Source organism: Stegostoma tigrinum, chromosome 11 (genome assembly GCF_030684315.1).
Source record: "Stegostoma tigrinum isolate sSteTig4 chromosome 11, sSteTig4.hap1, whole genome shotgun sequence".
Classification (NCBI taxonomy): Eukaryota; Metazoa; Chordata; class Chondrichthyes; order Orectolobiformes; family Stegostomatidae; genus Stegostoma; species Stegostoma tigrinum.
In genome coordinates, this window is record NC_081364.1 from 44782030 (window position 1) to 44796661 (window position 14632).

The following is a 14632-nucleotide window of genomic DNA, read 5'->3' on the forward strand; positions in this document are numbered from 1 at the left end:
CATTTGACACTAGGATCAAATAATGCTCATAAAGTCAGAAGAATTAAAAATCTCCTTAGTGTTAAACTTTTACAGAGTTCTTTTAAAATTGAAAGAATTGATGGCTTGGTGAAATGCAGTGGATACATGTGGAACACCACTACCTTCGTGTTCCCCTCCAAACTACTCATTATCCAGATTTGGAAGTATATCACTGTTCCTTCAGTTTTACGGGGTCAAAATCTTGGAATGTCCTCCGTAATGGCATTGTGGGTCTAACTACAGCAAATGGATTGCAGTGTTTCAAGAAGGCAGCTCACTGCCACCTTCTCAACGGCAACTAGGAATGGGAAAGATGGTGGTCCAGCCAGCAACACACATATCCCCTGAGTGAGTAAGAAAAAGCCTTCCACTTACACCTCCTATCTTTGTTCTTGGGTCAACTTCAAATATAAGCCAGTTAAAGTATAGGCTCTATTTCTTTTTAACTTCATTGTCTTTCACTAAGGTCTTTCACAAATTATATTCTTTCTTCAACCTTTTAGTTAACAAGAGGCGTTAACACATTTAAGATTTGCAGTTTCAAGTTGTAAAGCCATGAGTTAATTAACTTTTTCTTGATTATGTTTAAACATTGAATTATAATATCTGCACTTTTACAAAATATGACGCTTCCTTTAGATGTAAAATTCAACACCTAAGTAAGATTTTTATTGTACATTTTGCATTGTATATAATAGTCATACCTACTGTGTCTCATGCACCAGCATATACATAATTGTGCTTTTATTTCTCATGGTGTGGGATTCATCAAAAGGCCAACTCAGGCATCAATGTCCTAATGGCAGGTCAATGATATGCCAACAGTTCAGCAAAGTCACAATCAAGCTGTGTATAGCTAATTCAGTTTCACTTTTGCTCAGGGAACTGGAATGAACAACTATGGGTCAGTGCATGCACAGCTGGCATATTGTGAGTTCGAGCTGCACGCTGGCACCATAATCACAGATTTGTGTTAAGACTTGTTTATCCAGAGGAATTTGAATTTTTTCCCAGGCATGTGGTTGCAATATCTGACGTGGAATTGAGACAAATATCACCATGGCCAGCTGTTTCTCTGCAATATTTTCTTCTGGAACAACTGGAAATTCAACTCAACTGCAACTGCAAAGGAATCTCCAGCATCTGCAGTTCCCATTATCTCTGCAAAAGTGTCAGTTCTGGTTAAATCTGTGAAGGTGACAAAATTCTTGACTTTTTTAAGAGTCCTTATTCATTCGTGGTGGAGGTTATGGCGCTCAGTGAAAATGTCTCATGTGTCAATATGTTACCTAGTTCTGAAGGAGAGAATGGTGTGTATTTTTACCGCTTGGAGAGTGGTACTGGAATGATGCAATACAGAAAGTGAATGCGTAGTAGAAACTGAGAGAAGTAATTGCAGGGTAAATGAGAAAGAGGGATGAAAAGAAAATGTTTTTAAAAAGGTAATTTAAGAGTATCAGACAAAAAAAACCCTAGAAATTTAAAAGGTAAACCAATTGAACTGGATCTAGAGGAGTTGGAATCCATTCCAAATGGACTCAATGAAAGGTTAATGGGGAAAGAAAGTCCAAACCCTGCAGACATGACTACTAATAATAAACACAAAAGTTGAAGCAAACCCTGTATCTGTGCAATTTTCTTCTCTATAAAGTCCTGATGTCCTAGCATGAAAACAAGCTATACAGTACGGGAGAAATATGGAACCTTAACACTGGAAACACCCAACTGACAAGAGATGGCAAAATAGATGTCATTTGACACTAGGATCAAATAATATTCATGTGGGGGAACAGAAAAAAGAAACCACTTACAATTGTGCAGTCATCAACAAAACAAGGATGCTTACCATTACCTGAAAGAAAGTTGCCCACAGTCTTTAGCAACCCTTGTATTATGTTTTATCTCTTTCTTGATGACAGTTTAATTCTGGTGCCAGGGCATTTATAAGCGTATTTATAGGATATTGAGTAAAAGTGGAAGTTCTCTTCAGCCAAAGATTTCCCAGTAATTGCAGCCTACATTGATTTGAAATTAAACCCTTTGGAGAAATGCATTTGAGGACTCCAGAAGTTGTTTTCAATCTCAATGACAAACTGCTCATCTTGCTCTCATTACCAACACAAAACCCGGGCTAACAGGTCTGAAAATCTCAGCAGATTTGACAGCAGATATATAAGAATGGATAAGGTAATCCTTCCATTGTAGATGCTTTTACGGAAATGGGTTCAATCTCTCCTCCTATTGCTTTTCTTGCTCAAAATCTTAACTAATGATAAAGTAATAAAGACTATTGCATAAATTGATTCAATTTTTTAAATTTGACACATGAAATATTTCAATTATGAAGGAAAAACATGACCTCCAAATAATGAGAATATATTTTTAAAAATATTTATGTCAAGCAACCCAACTGGAAAATGGCTTCGCAGGATTGGAAGAGGGAAATTTGGAATTAACATGTAGAATTTCTGAGACATTATTTCAGAACATCTTTCCCAATATATTATCAGTCTAACTTTTTTGGTTTAACGTTGGTACTTTAGTATTATTTTTGCATAAAATTGTCTTGACATAGCAGGGCCTGAAAAGGTTTCCTCAAGCATGGGATTCCTTACAAAGTTATTGTTGTTCTATAATTATCAAATCCTCCAACTGTAGCTCTGGCTACATATTTCAACTAAATATGTGATGGTTAAGTGTATGAAATTGATTTTATTCATGTAGTACATGTAGCATGTAATAGAAAGAGTAGAAATTCAGGTTGACCTCTCCCTGAGTTTTACCTACTGCACAAGCCTACTTTTATATGTTAGGCTCTGAACCACAAAGGTCCCAGTCTTGACTGGTGCCAGTCATAGTGGATTCAATTTCCTCTACGCAATATCAAAAAATGGGCTGCTCTACATTCTGGCACTAGCACAGAACTTGCTGCAGTACCAGTCAAGTTTTTCCAGTACAGCTATAACACCGGGATCCACTGACAATGTGGAAAATTGCTTAGGTATGTCCTGGATGCAAAAAGCAAGGCAATTCCAACTCGGCCAATTATTATTTTTTTCTGTTACTCACAATATCAGTAACTGATTGAAGGTATCATCAACAATGCATTTAAGTAGCAATTGCTTAGCAATAACTTGTTCAGTGTAACCCAGCTTAGGTTCCAGCAGAGCTGCTCAGCTCCTGACCTCAGTACAGCTTTGGTTCAAACATGGACAAATGAGCTGAATTCTAGAGGTGAGGTGACAGTTACCATTGGACAGAAATAGAACTGGATTAGTCATTTAATACAGTGGCTACAACAGCTGGTCAGAAGTGAGGAATACTGTGGTGAGTAACTCATCTCCTGACTCACCAAAACCTGTCCATCATCTATTAGGCACAAGTCAGGATTGTGATGGAACAGTCCCCATTTACCTGGATGGATGCAGTTCCAGCAACACTCAAAAAGCTTCACACCATCCAGAACAAACTTGATTGGCACCACATCTACAAGTATCCACTCTCTGCACCACCCATGCTCAGTAGCAGCAATGTATATTTATCCTCAAAATGTGGGAATTCACCAAGTATCCTTCAAAAGCATCTTCCAAACCCACGATCACTCCCATCTAGCAGGACAAAGGTAGCAGATATATAGGAATGCCACCATCTGCAAGTTCCCCTCCAACTGCAAATCAGGCTGACATTGAAATATATCTCCATTCCGTCAATGTACCTGGATAAAAATCCTAGAACATCCTTCCTAACACATTCTGGGTCTATAGCACATAGACTGCAGTGGTTCAAGAAGGCAGCTTCTCAAGGGCAACTAGGGATAGGCACTAAATGCTGACCAGCCAATGATGCACATCCCAGGACTAAATAAAGAAATATGTTTCATTTGTAAATGTTCAAACTTCAAACTCTTCTATCAAATAAATGAACTTCTTTATTACAAAGCATCTATGTCATATGATACAATACACCATAAACAGTCATGGTAAATCTTTATTCTAGTCAGTCTTCCTTAATAGTCCAGTTGAGAAGCAAATAGCTTGTCTGTGCAGAATCCCTTTATGTACTTTTCATCTCATTTTCTAGGCATTCAGCTAGCCCACCAACCAGCTGAAAAGACTGTAATTCATGATAGCTGTCAGAATTCAGTTTAATTTTATAACTATCAATACACCATCACACTGAGGGTTGATACTTGAGCCCTCTTTTAGATTTGAGGGATAATGGGCTGAATCATAGTTTTGTTTTTGGTGCAAGTTGTATTTAGCTCTTTTCAGGAATTCTTGCCTTAATGCCCAATGAAGTTTCTCGCCATATCTTCGAAATGCAACTCATTAACAATTGAGTCCTCCCCCAAGTTTTCCTCATGTCCAATTCCATCCAAATCTTACTGAGCTGTTCCCAGAATAACTCACCATTCATTGGTTATCTGCTGAAAGTAACATTCATGTTACTCAGGCAATGACACCCTCCAATAAGAGAGATTCTAAACAATGGCTACTATGTTTCTGCGTTCTTTTAAAGGCCATTGTACACACAGGCAAGCACAGTCAATCTGTAGCATTTGCCCTGGGCATGTCAAACAGGAGGAAATTTTTGACCCATTTTGTGGGCAGGGAGTTGCAGGTCCTGCTGAATGGAGTGGGCAGAAGCAGGACTCCTTTGTCCCCAGGACCAGCAGTAGAAGACAAAGCACCAGACCATGCCAGCTTGGTCCAAGATTACCGCCTAGGTTCATGCAATCTCAGCCATCTGGAGGACTACCCAGCACTGTACGAAGTAGGTCAATGTCCTTCTCCATTCCCACAGCTTATGTGCCACCATCTTCTCTACAATACCTCACACTCACTCTACATCTGCTAATTCATCCTTGTTTCATCAAGGTTCATGTTGTACCACTCTCACTATTGCCTGCTACATCTTCCCTCACTCACTCTCATCCATCCCAACTCCCAAAACACTAACTGTTTGCCCTCTGTGCTGCATACTCACATGTCCGAGACATCTCTCCAACTGCACCAAAAGTAACAGCTGTATCACCCATTTTCATCTCCTACAGTACCTATTATTCTCTCATTCCAGGAGGATAACAGACCCCAGTATGGCAGAAGGAGTAAAAGTGGGTGGTGGTCTATTTCACAATTAGGTCCCCAACCCTTATGAGGACAGAATCCTGACTCTTTCTGTACTGAATACCTGACTGGCTATGTCCAAACCTCTAGACTGATATCCAGAAGATACCCTTGACTGACTGTGCAGAACCCTCCGACCACAGACTGTCTCCCTCGACTTGGTTGAAGCCAGCTGGCAATAAAGGCAAGCTTCCCTGTTTTGTGTCTGCTCTAAATGGCAAGAGAGAAGTAATATGAGCCTTCCCACACTTCTGTCCTAACTTTCCGCCCCACCAACACTCTCATCCAAAGAATTATATGCCTCTATTTCCATCACCTCCAGCAGGATGCCACGACAATATCTTCCTCACCTCCCTAGTCAGTATTTTGCAGGTACCGTTCTTTCAGGGGGACCCTAGTCCACTCCTACTCCACACCCAATAGCTCCCTACAACCCCAGCACCTTCCCATGCAAAGCTGCAGGCACAATTTCAAGTTGAAGCAGTGATTTACCTGTACTTCACTCAAGCTATCTACTGTACTCACTCTTCTACACTGGGGAGTTAAAACACTGACTTGCAGAACACTTATATTCTGTTTGCAAGAATGACCTTGAACTTCTAGTTGCCTACCACTTCAAGGCACCCCTGTGTTCCCTGGCCAACATCTCTGTTTCGGGCCTGCCACAGTTTTCCAGTGAGGCTGAGTGTAAACTGGAAGAACAGCATCTAATTTTCCATTTGTGGACCCTGTCGCCCTCAGGGCTCAATATTGAGTTTAATAATTTTAGAACTTGAACCTTCTTCCATGTCCTTTACCCACCCCTACACCGCACGTTCTGTCATGATATGGCTGCTTTAAACATAGCTAACCCATTTTAAGATTTTCTTTCTCCCTGGATTACTTTCATTCATTCCTTTACCTTACTGTCATTCTCTGTCTCTGGGTTCCATCCCCACCTATCCACTTACTCTTTCTTCACCTACAAACCCATCTTCAGTCTTTTCCTAGCTATTATCAGTTCTCAAGAAGGGTCACTGGACTTAAAACATTCACTCTGTCTACTCTCCACAGATTCTGCCGGACCTCATAGAGTCATAGAGCATGGAGACATTCTCTTAAGTCCAATTTTTCCATGCTAACCAAGTTTCCAAAATTAATCTAGTCCTACTTGCCTATATTTAGCCCATATCCTTCTAAATTGTTCCTGTTCATGTATCTGTCCAAATGCCTTTTACATGTAACTGTACCTATATCTACTACTTCCTTTGTTAGTTCATTCCGTATATGAACCAGCCTGTGTCTGAAAAAGTTACCCCCTGGGTCCCTTTTAAATCTTACCGCTCTCGCCTTAAAAATACATCCCCTTGTAATGAGTTCCCCCAACGTAGGGAAAAGACTTTTACTATTCACCTTATCTATGCTTCTCATGATTTCACAAACCTCTGCAAGGTCACCCCTCAACCTTCTACATTCCTGTAAAAAATGGTCTCAGACTATCCTGCTGATTTCTCAAGCGATCTGTTTCTATTTCAGATTTCCAGCATCCACAGTTCATTGTTTTATTTTCGTACCATGAGGCTAGTAATTTTGCCTGAGGGAACAAAGTGCACAACTGCATGACAGTCCAAGGCAAAGATGATGCAAGCAACCAAGACGGCAAGTGAAGAGACTGGAGATGCAGGCAGGTACAGTCTATGGGCTCAGTGAATATCCCTGAGCATGCAGTGTCCTTGCTGTAGCATTATAACGTTAGTTGCCATTACATTTTAAAAAGTTAACTTTGCCAGCATTCGCCATGCCCCTTGATAAAATAAAACTGACTTGGCACCAGTTCTCCAACTGCTGATTCAAACATTCAGCGAGATTGCCATTCCACTGTTATTTTTTGGTGGTAGCAGTGAGCTTCAAATTCGAGCTAGGAATTCTAATGCTGGCTCCTTTAGCACTCCTCTAAAATGACCTTCCCTATCGTGCAGGATAGTTCTGAGATTTAAATGTCCATCAACACAGCTTGAAAATCTAACAGCTGCTGTGAAAAGGTAACTATGTAGATTAACAGTGGGAATAGGGTGGCAGCTTTTTTGAGTGGTTAGGGGACCAGGTGGATAGGTTTGCGATTGGACAGGTGCCATATGAATAAGAGCAGATGGACAGGGTGGAGGTGAATGTTGCGGATGGGGATGTTGATGCCAGTATGTCAGGGTGTTGGCATATTGTGGGTGAGGGAAATGGAAACACAGGAACGTAAGAGCAGGAGTAAACTATTCAGTACACTGAGAATGCACCTGATTGGATTATCTACAGAAAGCTCGCATGGACTTAGTTCACTGAATAGTTCCTTTCTGTGTTGTTATGATGTTATTATGCTTGATAACTAGTCTAGTAGACACATGCAGCATGAAGCTCTTTATCAATTAATTTTCTTCTTTGAAGAGGTTTGGGAGTGTCAAATTACAAAGGATGAAAGCAACTCGCTGCACATCAGATGGTGACATGCAACATTCCCTGTATGTGCACTACTTTATATTGGAATTAAACTAATCAATTCTTAGCTAGTTGCTTATGCTGGCTTGTTTGAAGCTTGTGTTTAATGAAACCTTGGCCAATGACTGTATTGTAAACCTACACCAAATAATAGGGAACTTTAAGCAACTGTCATAAAAAGTGAGTAATCAACTACTGAGCAAATATTTTATCTTCTTAAACAGTATTTTGGTGCTTCAGCTACTATGGGATGTTTTGCAAAGTGTGAACATTATTATTTATAGTGTGCTGGCCACTAATAATGTCATCAATTTGAGTAGTAATAGGATGCAGTAGGAGTGGAGACAGGCAGAAGGCATGTAAATGAGATAGCTTGGGAAGTGGGGTAGAGTGAAAAGGGGAAGGGATGTCAACTTTGGAGTGGATGGAGAACTGCCAAGGGGATGTGGGGGAGGTTAAAGGAGGAGATGCCATGAAGGGGAAATATGGTACAGGAAGGACATCATTGTATGGAAGTGCAAGATAGCATGGGACAGAGGTGAGATCACATTTGCATGGAGAAATCATATGGTGCAGGTGAACAGCATGGAGGAATAGAAAAATACAAGGTTGATAAGGGTGAGTGACATGGGTGTTATGGCAGCATGTGGGGGGTGGTGTGAGGCATGAAACAGGCCAAATGGAGTGGTCAATGAGATGAGAAGAGGGAAAAGCATCGGGCAGGGAGGATGGGAGGAGGAATTGGTTTCAGAGGGAGAGAGAATGCTTGGAAGAGAGGGGGAAAAGGGTGACATGAGAGATTTGGAATGAAGAATGGGAATGGCATAGGAAGGAGAAGTGGGGTGGGTGTGACGAGAAAGATAAAAGCAATGAGAGGGGAATGACTTGAGACAGATAACATAGAAAGGATGGACATGGCATGGACAGGGATTGGAGTAACAAGAATACTCACTTCATCGTTGAGTCTATGCTAAAGTAAAAGACAATAAATAAAAACATGGCCTTTGCAACCAGGTTATCACTGTAGTGGGGAACAACACTTTAGGGCTACCTGTGGCTACTGTTGCAAATAGGCACGTAAAGGGAGTCCTTATGCATACCTAGAGCACTGATCTCACTGTCTGCACTGGGAGAGCACATCCAGGCAAGTAAACTGTTTCTCACTGCCTGGGGACATTACTGCAAAATCACAGTCAGCCTCTGTCAAATAAACTTTAAACAGATAAACAAAGGACTGTGCTGGAAATCTGAAACAAAAACAGAAATTGCTGAAGAAACTCAGCAGGTCTGGCATCATCTGTGGAGAGAAAGAAGAGTCAACAAATCAAGACCTGTGACCCTTCTTCAGAATTGATTGTAGCCAGGAAAACATGGTAACTATGCTGAAGGTGCTGGGGAGAGGGGGTATGGGAGGAGGTGATTGGCTGGGGTAAAGAAGTAAACACTTGGTGGAGATGGAGCCCAGAGAAATGGAGTAGCAGTTGGGCAAAAGATGGATAACAATGATCGGGGAGTATTATTAGTGGGTGAAAATGTGTTGCTGTGAAGAAAGCAGCCTGCATAATGACAAGGCAGGGTATGGGGGTGGGTAAACGTCATGGAAAGTGGTGTTCGGACCCTAAAATTATTGAACTTGATATTAAGCTCTGAAGGCAGGAGGGGCAACAAACAGGTTGTTCTTCCAGATTGTGCTGAACTTTGCTAGAGCACTGCAGCAAGCCTGAGACAGTATGGCGGGGTTTTGATGTAGCAGGCAACCAGAAGCTTGGGGTTGTTTTTTTAGACAGAACATAGGTGTTCTGCAAAGCAGTACCCAATTTTGTCTCCCCAGTGTACAGGAGACCATATTGTGGTCAATATGGTAGACATAACAAGGTGTACAGCTGGATGAACACAGCAGGTCAAGCAACATCTTAGGAGCAGGAAAGCTGACATTTTGGGCCTAGACCCTGATGAGTACAGTAGAGTAGTTTGAGGTAAACTGCTACCTCACCTGAAAACTGTCTGAGCATTATATAGAAAGTTGCTGGGGTTGTGGGGAGTTGATGGAGTGGAGGAGAAGTGGACCAGCGTGTCCTGGAGGGAATGGTCTCTGCAAAATACTGACAAGGTAGGGTAACAAGGAGGGAAAGGTAGGGAGGAGCAGGGAAAGGAGGGGGAGGGAAAGGAGAAGGGAGAGGGAGGGAAAGGAGAAGGGAGAGGGAGGGAAAGTGTCTACACTGGTGGTTTTACTCTGGAGGTGTGAAAATAGTGACTCCCCTTTCCCTCCCTGCCTTCCACTAAATGCCTCACTACATTCACCATCATACCTCACTCATACCATCATCACCCCACCCCCTTTTCACCCTCTCCCCTACCTTCCACACCCCCTCCTTTCATCCATTCCTCCCGCCTTCCTCACTTAACCCACTCTCCCTGTCTCTCTGCCTGTTCCCTCCGCTCATTGCTTTCTCCATCCCTGATGGTCATATGGGGCCCTCACCCTGCCTCTCCCGCTCCCTGTACCCCTTCCTCCCTGATCCTTCCTGTCCCTCCATTCCTTATGGTTACGTGGCCCCCTCACCTACCGTCCCTGATGGTTATGTAGCCCCTCGCCCTGCCCCTCCCCCTCTGCCCCACCTCCCTGATGGTTACGTAGCCCCTCACCCTGCCCCACCCCCTGCTCCTCCCCCTCCCTCTGCCCCTCCCTGATGGTTACGTGTCCCCCTCACCTGCCCCGCCCACTCCCTCTGCCCCGCCCTCCCTGATAGTAACATGGCGGCCTCCATGTCGTTGCAGGCGGTGAGAGCTTTGTGGATAGGGACCAGCCGGCCGGCCGCTTCCCCCCGTCAGGTGGGTGCAGGGAATGGGGACTCGGCTCAGGGGGAGGGCGACACTCCGTGTCCGGATGGAGCCGGCCCGGGGTTGCTCAGGCCCCGCTTCCACTGTCTGGGCTCCGGTCTGTGGCAGTGTCCTGCTCCCGCTGTGTCCCTGTCCCGGGTTGGAGTGGACCCTCTGTCTCTATCCCTGTCCTGGTTCCTCCAACAATATGCTAGGTTTTACAGCCCATGACTTGTTGTCAGATACAGCCTGCAAACTGCTTAGATCATCGCTTCCCGTAATCGCTGACATTTGTTTAAAACAAAGCTATCAAAACACGTTAAAGTGTCGCACTTCCTCCGAAGTTGTTAAGATCGGCCTTTCGAGGAAAGTTTAGGTTGTCTGTAACATATATAGAATACTGTAAGAACATTGGGGTTTTATTTTGCAGTGCATTTCACAAGCTTTTGTTTGTGTTTTCGAACTATTGGAATTTTCATCGTGTCAGCAGAGTTGTCTTTCCTTTTCAGCAGAGTCAATAAAACCTTGTATTGACCTTTGTAATCTTCTGCCGTGCCCAGTACAGATAGTAGGGTGGCTGACAGTAACTTGGGGCTTTGGGATTTAAATGGGGCAGCCTTTGGATCTGCATGAGACTCTGATTGCAGGGTTGGAGTTTGTGACCACTAGCTAGAATTGAGATAACTCTATTAAAACATTTGTAAGAGACCAGACTAATGCAAAATGTTTGACAAGTTTGAAATTTACACGTTTCAAAAGGATGGGGAACTAGGATTGTGTACCAGTGGTGCAACTGCTTATTTTGCATCAACATTACAGACTAACATTTATATTTTGCCAAAATATTTTCTTATTGTGAATGATGTTACCATTGTGAAAATGACTAAATAATCTGTCTTTTTTTTAGCATTTTGATTTGAGAGACAGATATTAGCCAGGACACTGGTTGTTCTTTGAAATAACATCACACATCCATGGGATCTTGATTTTCTATTTCATTCAAAAAATTGCTCTTCCAACTATGGAACACCTTCAATACTCTGCACGTCCACCTTGGTTTTTATGCACTCAGTCTGAAAGGAGATTTGAACCCAGGACCCTGTGGTTCAGAGGCAAGGGTCATAGAATTATACAGCACAGAAACAGACTCTTCGGTCCAACTCATCTGTGTTGACTGGGTATCCTAGTCTGATCTAGCCCTGGTTGCTAGCAACATAAATAAATAAAAACTGTTAGAAAAGCTCAACAGGTCTGGCAGCATTTGTGGAGTGAAATCAGTATTAATGAATCGGATCCAGTGACCCTTCCTCAGAACAATTTGTCAGCATTTGGCCCACATCACTCTGAATCCTTCCTATTCATATAACCACCCAGATGCCTTTTAAATACTGTAATTGTACCTGCCTCCATCACTTCCTGGCAGTTTGTTCCGTGCACATGCCACCCTCTGCATGAAAACGTTGCCCCTCGGGTCCTTTTTAAATCTTTCCCCTTTCACCTGAAATCTATGCTGTCTAGTTTTGGATTCTCCTACCCTGGGAAAAAGAACTTGGGGTATTCACCCCATCCATGCCCCTCATGATTTTTATAAACTTCTGAAAGGTAACCCCTTAGTTTCCAAAGCCCCAGGGAAGAAAGCCTCAGCCTGTTCAGCCTCTCCCTGTAGCTCAAACCTGGCAACACCCTTGTAAATCTTTCCTGAACGCATTTAACATCTTTAGGAGGGACACCAGAATCGAATGCAGTATTCTAAAAGTTGCCTAGCTAATGTCCTGTACGGTCGCAACATAACACCTCATCTCCTACACTCAGCGTACTGACCAGTGAAGGCAAGTGCGCCAAATTCTTCTTCACCACCCTGTCAACCTGCGATTCCACTTTCAGGGAACTGTGCACCTGCACTCTCAGGTCCCTTTGTTCGATGAGAGTGCTATCCAGCTGTGCAAGTTATCCTTTGTTTCATGTTTCAAGATCAACAGTTCAATATTCAAAAGTAATGCATTAGTGGAAAAATATTTTGGTATTTCCTGCTACAATAAGGAATGGTATAAATACAAATTAACTCATTCTGTAGGTGCTGAGATTTGGGACTTTTGTATTGGAATGAAATGATCTTGTATCATTGTGGAATTATTCTCAGCATTCTTACATGGAATGCCTCGACAGTGCGGTCCTTTTGTTTCTCATCCTCAAATCTTAAGACTACTAAAAGTTGCCAATGGGGGTGAAGAATCTATGCTGATTTCATAGCTGAAAATATTTGACCTATTTTGAAGGTGACTTGCTGTGCCTGGCAAAATAGGAGCTGTTGCCATTCCATGATGAGTTTAAGGTATGGATCTTATTGAGAAGAAAATCTGACAAAGGAACCCTGTTGATATTATTTAAGCTTACCAAGTGACTTGCACAGTAGTATGGTGTGAACGTGGGTGATACAGTGATTTGAAGTTTAATTATTTTATGAATAAAATGTTTATGATTGGTATAGTTCATGGGAATCCCAATAACATACCACTAATCAATTTTAATAACATCTTCATAGTTTTAGTGTTTCTAATGTGATGAAAGCTATATGAATATGACTGTGGCTGGATTTTCTTCAGCATGTGTAATCCAAGATCAGTGGATGATACTCTTTGGAAAAATAATTGAGTTTCATCTGTCCATTATTCCTCAGATTTGAAGCTTTCGTCTGTGATGAATGCCGCAAAATGGCTGTTCGAGGATTGTCTGTGAGAATTTCAGTGCTTCCTGTTTATTTTGGTATATTTGGGGTTTATTTACAATTTTAAATAATGGAATATGACAGAAGGTTGCCCTGAGTATCGAATTATGCTTCTGCATAATTAAGGAATTAGAGGAATGTTCAAACGTTTCCCATCATGATTTAGTTTTTAGGAATGTATTAACATCCTTTCTCATTTGAGAGAGGAATATTGGGCCAGTTTCAAAGATGAATTTGACCCAGAGCGGGGACGCATTCAAATGGGAAAAGGTTGGGCTCTGGAAGTGAAACCAATATGACAACAGGAATATCTCTTTGCCAACATTACTTTTAATGAATCTGAAATTAGCAGTTGCATGTGTAATTGAACTTGTGATGGCTGCTATGTCACAAGTTGCTTTGTGTTATCCTATTACCATGTATGGCTGATGGATAAAGTTCAAAATCATCACCCGGAGTGTTTCATATACATGCACACTGGTTGGATTCTGTGAGTAGCTGCCGGACCTCTGTTTCTAGCTGGTGGAACCCGGATTTCACTGAGCATTGAGTGAACCTGTTTTCTTTTTCATTCATTCATGGGATGAGGGCAGTGACAGCTAGGCCAGCATTTATTGCCATGTCTAAATACCCAGAGGAAAATTAAGAATCAACCACATTGCTGTGGTTCTGGAATCACATGTAGGCCAGACCAGGTAAGGATGTTGGTTTCTTTCCCTAAAGGAAAGGGGTGAACCTGATGGGTTTTTCCAACAATTGACAATGTATTCATGGCCATCATTAGACTCTTAATTCCAGATTTTACTAATGAATTCAGATTCCACCATCTGCTATGGCAGGATTCGAATGCGGATGCCCAGAACATTACCTGGGTCTCTGGATTAACAGTCCAGCGATAATACCACTGGACCATCACCTTTGTGGCCGAAGGGTTAGTGGCACTGCGCCATAACTCTTATGATGAGTTATGCTGCTAGTGTTATGATAATAGCAAATGTGGATTTTTGCTATTCAACTTCCATCATCTGATTTTGATACCTGAAACCTCCTGAACTGAAATGACTTCTAAAAAGATTAAGTACTATCCAAAATGATTACATGACTATAGTTTGAAGCAAGATTTGTGAAACCAGCGTAAGATAAAGATAAGCAGTTTGCATTGAAGTTACCATTTAATCCAAAAGCTGTACAGTTGACACCTAAGTCAGTGGTAAGAGATTCGTATCTTATTTAATTCATGCATATGTCACACAGTGGGAAATGAAAAGCTCGTCTGCTAGCTATCCAATTTGAAAAGACAATGGAACTAGACCCTAGAATACACAATGGGACTATATTTAAATAGGTGCGTTAGAGTACAAGAATTTAACAGGTGGGGGAAAACAGATTTGCAAAGAATTGTAGTAATGTCTCATTGTCTGTCTCTCATCAACCACAAAAGCCTGTACCCAGTGAAAAAGTAACTTGGAGCACC

General features: G+C 42.0%; 1 protein-coding gene across 7 annotated transcripts in view; it reads left to right on the plus strand.

Annotated features, from left to right (window-relative positions):
* The first annotated feature begins 10343 nt into the window (after positions 1 to 10343).
* suclg2 (succinate-CoA ligase GDP-forming subunit beta) overlaps positions 10344 to 14632 on the plus strand; it is a 301122-nt gene continuing 296833 nt past the window's right edge. The window contains exons 1-2 of one of the 7 annotated variants that reach the window (XM_048548127.2): positions 10345 to 10445; positions 13111 to 13196. In XM_048548127.2, coding sequence (XP_048404084.1) covers positions 13145 to 13196 — 52 coding nt within the window. In that variant the 5' untranslated portion in view covers positions 10345 to 10445; positions 13111 to 13144. Of the gene's footprint in view, positions 10446 to 13110; positions 13197 to 14632 lie in introns of those variants that run through there. The other 6 variants (XM_048548132.2, XM_048548128.2, XM_059649926.1 and 3 more) reach the window with 6 other exon arrangements.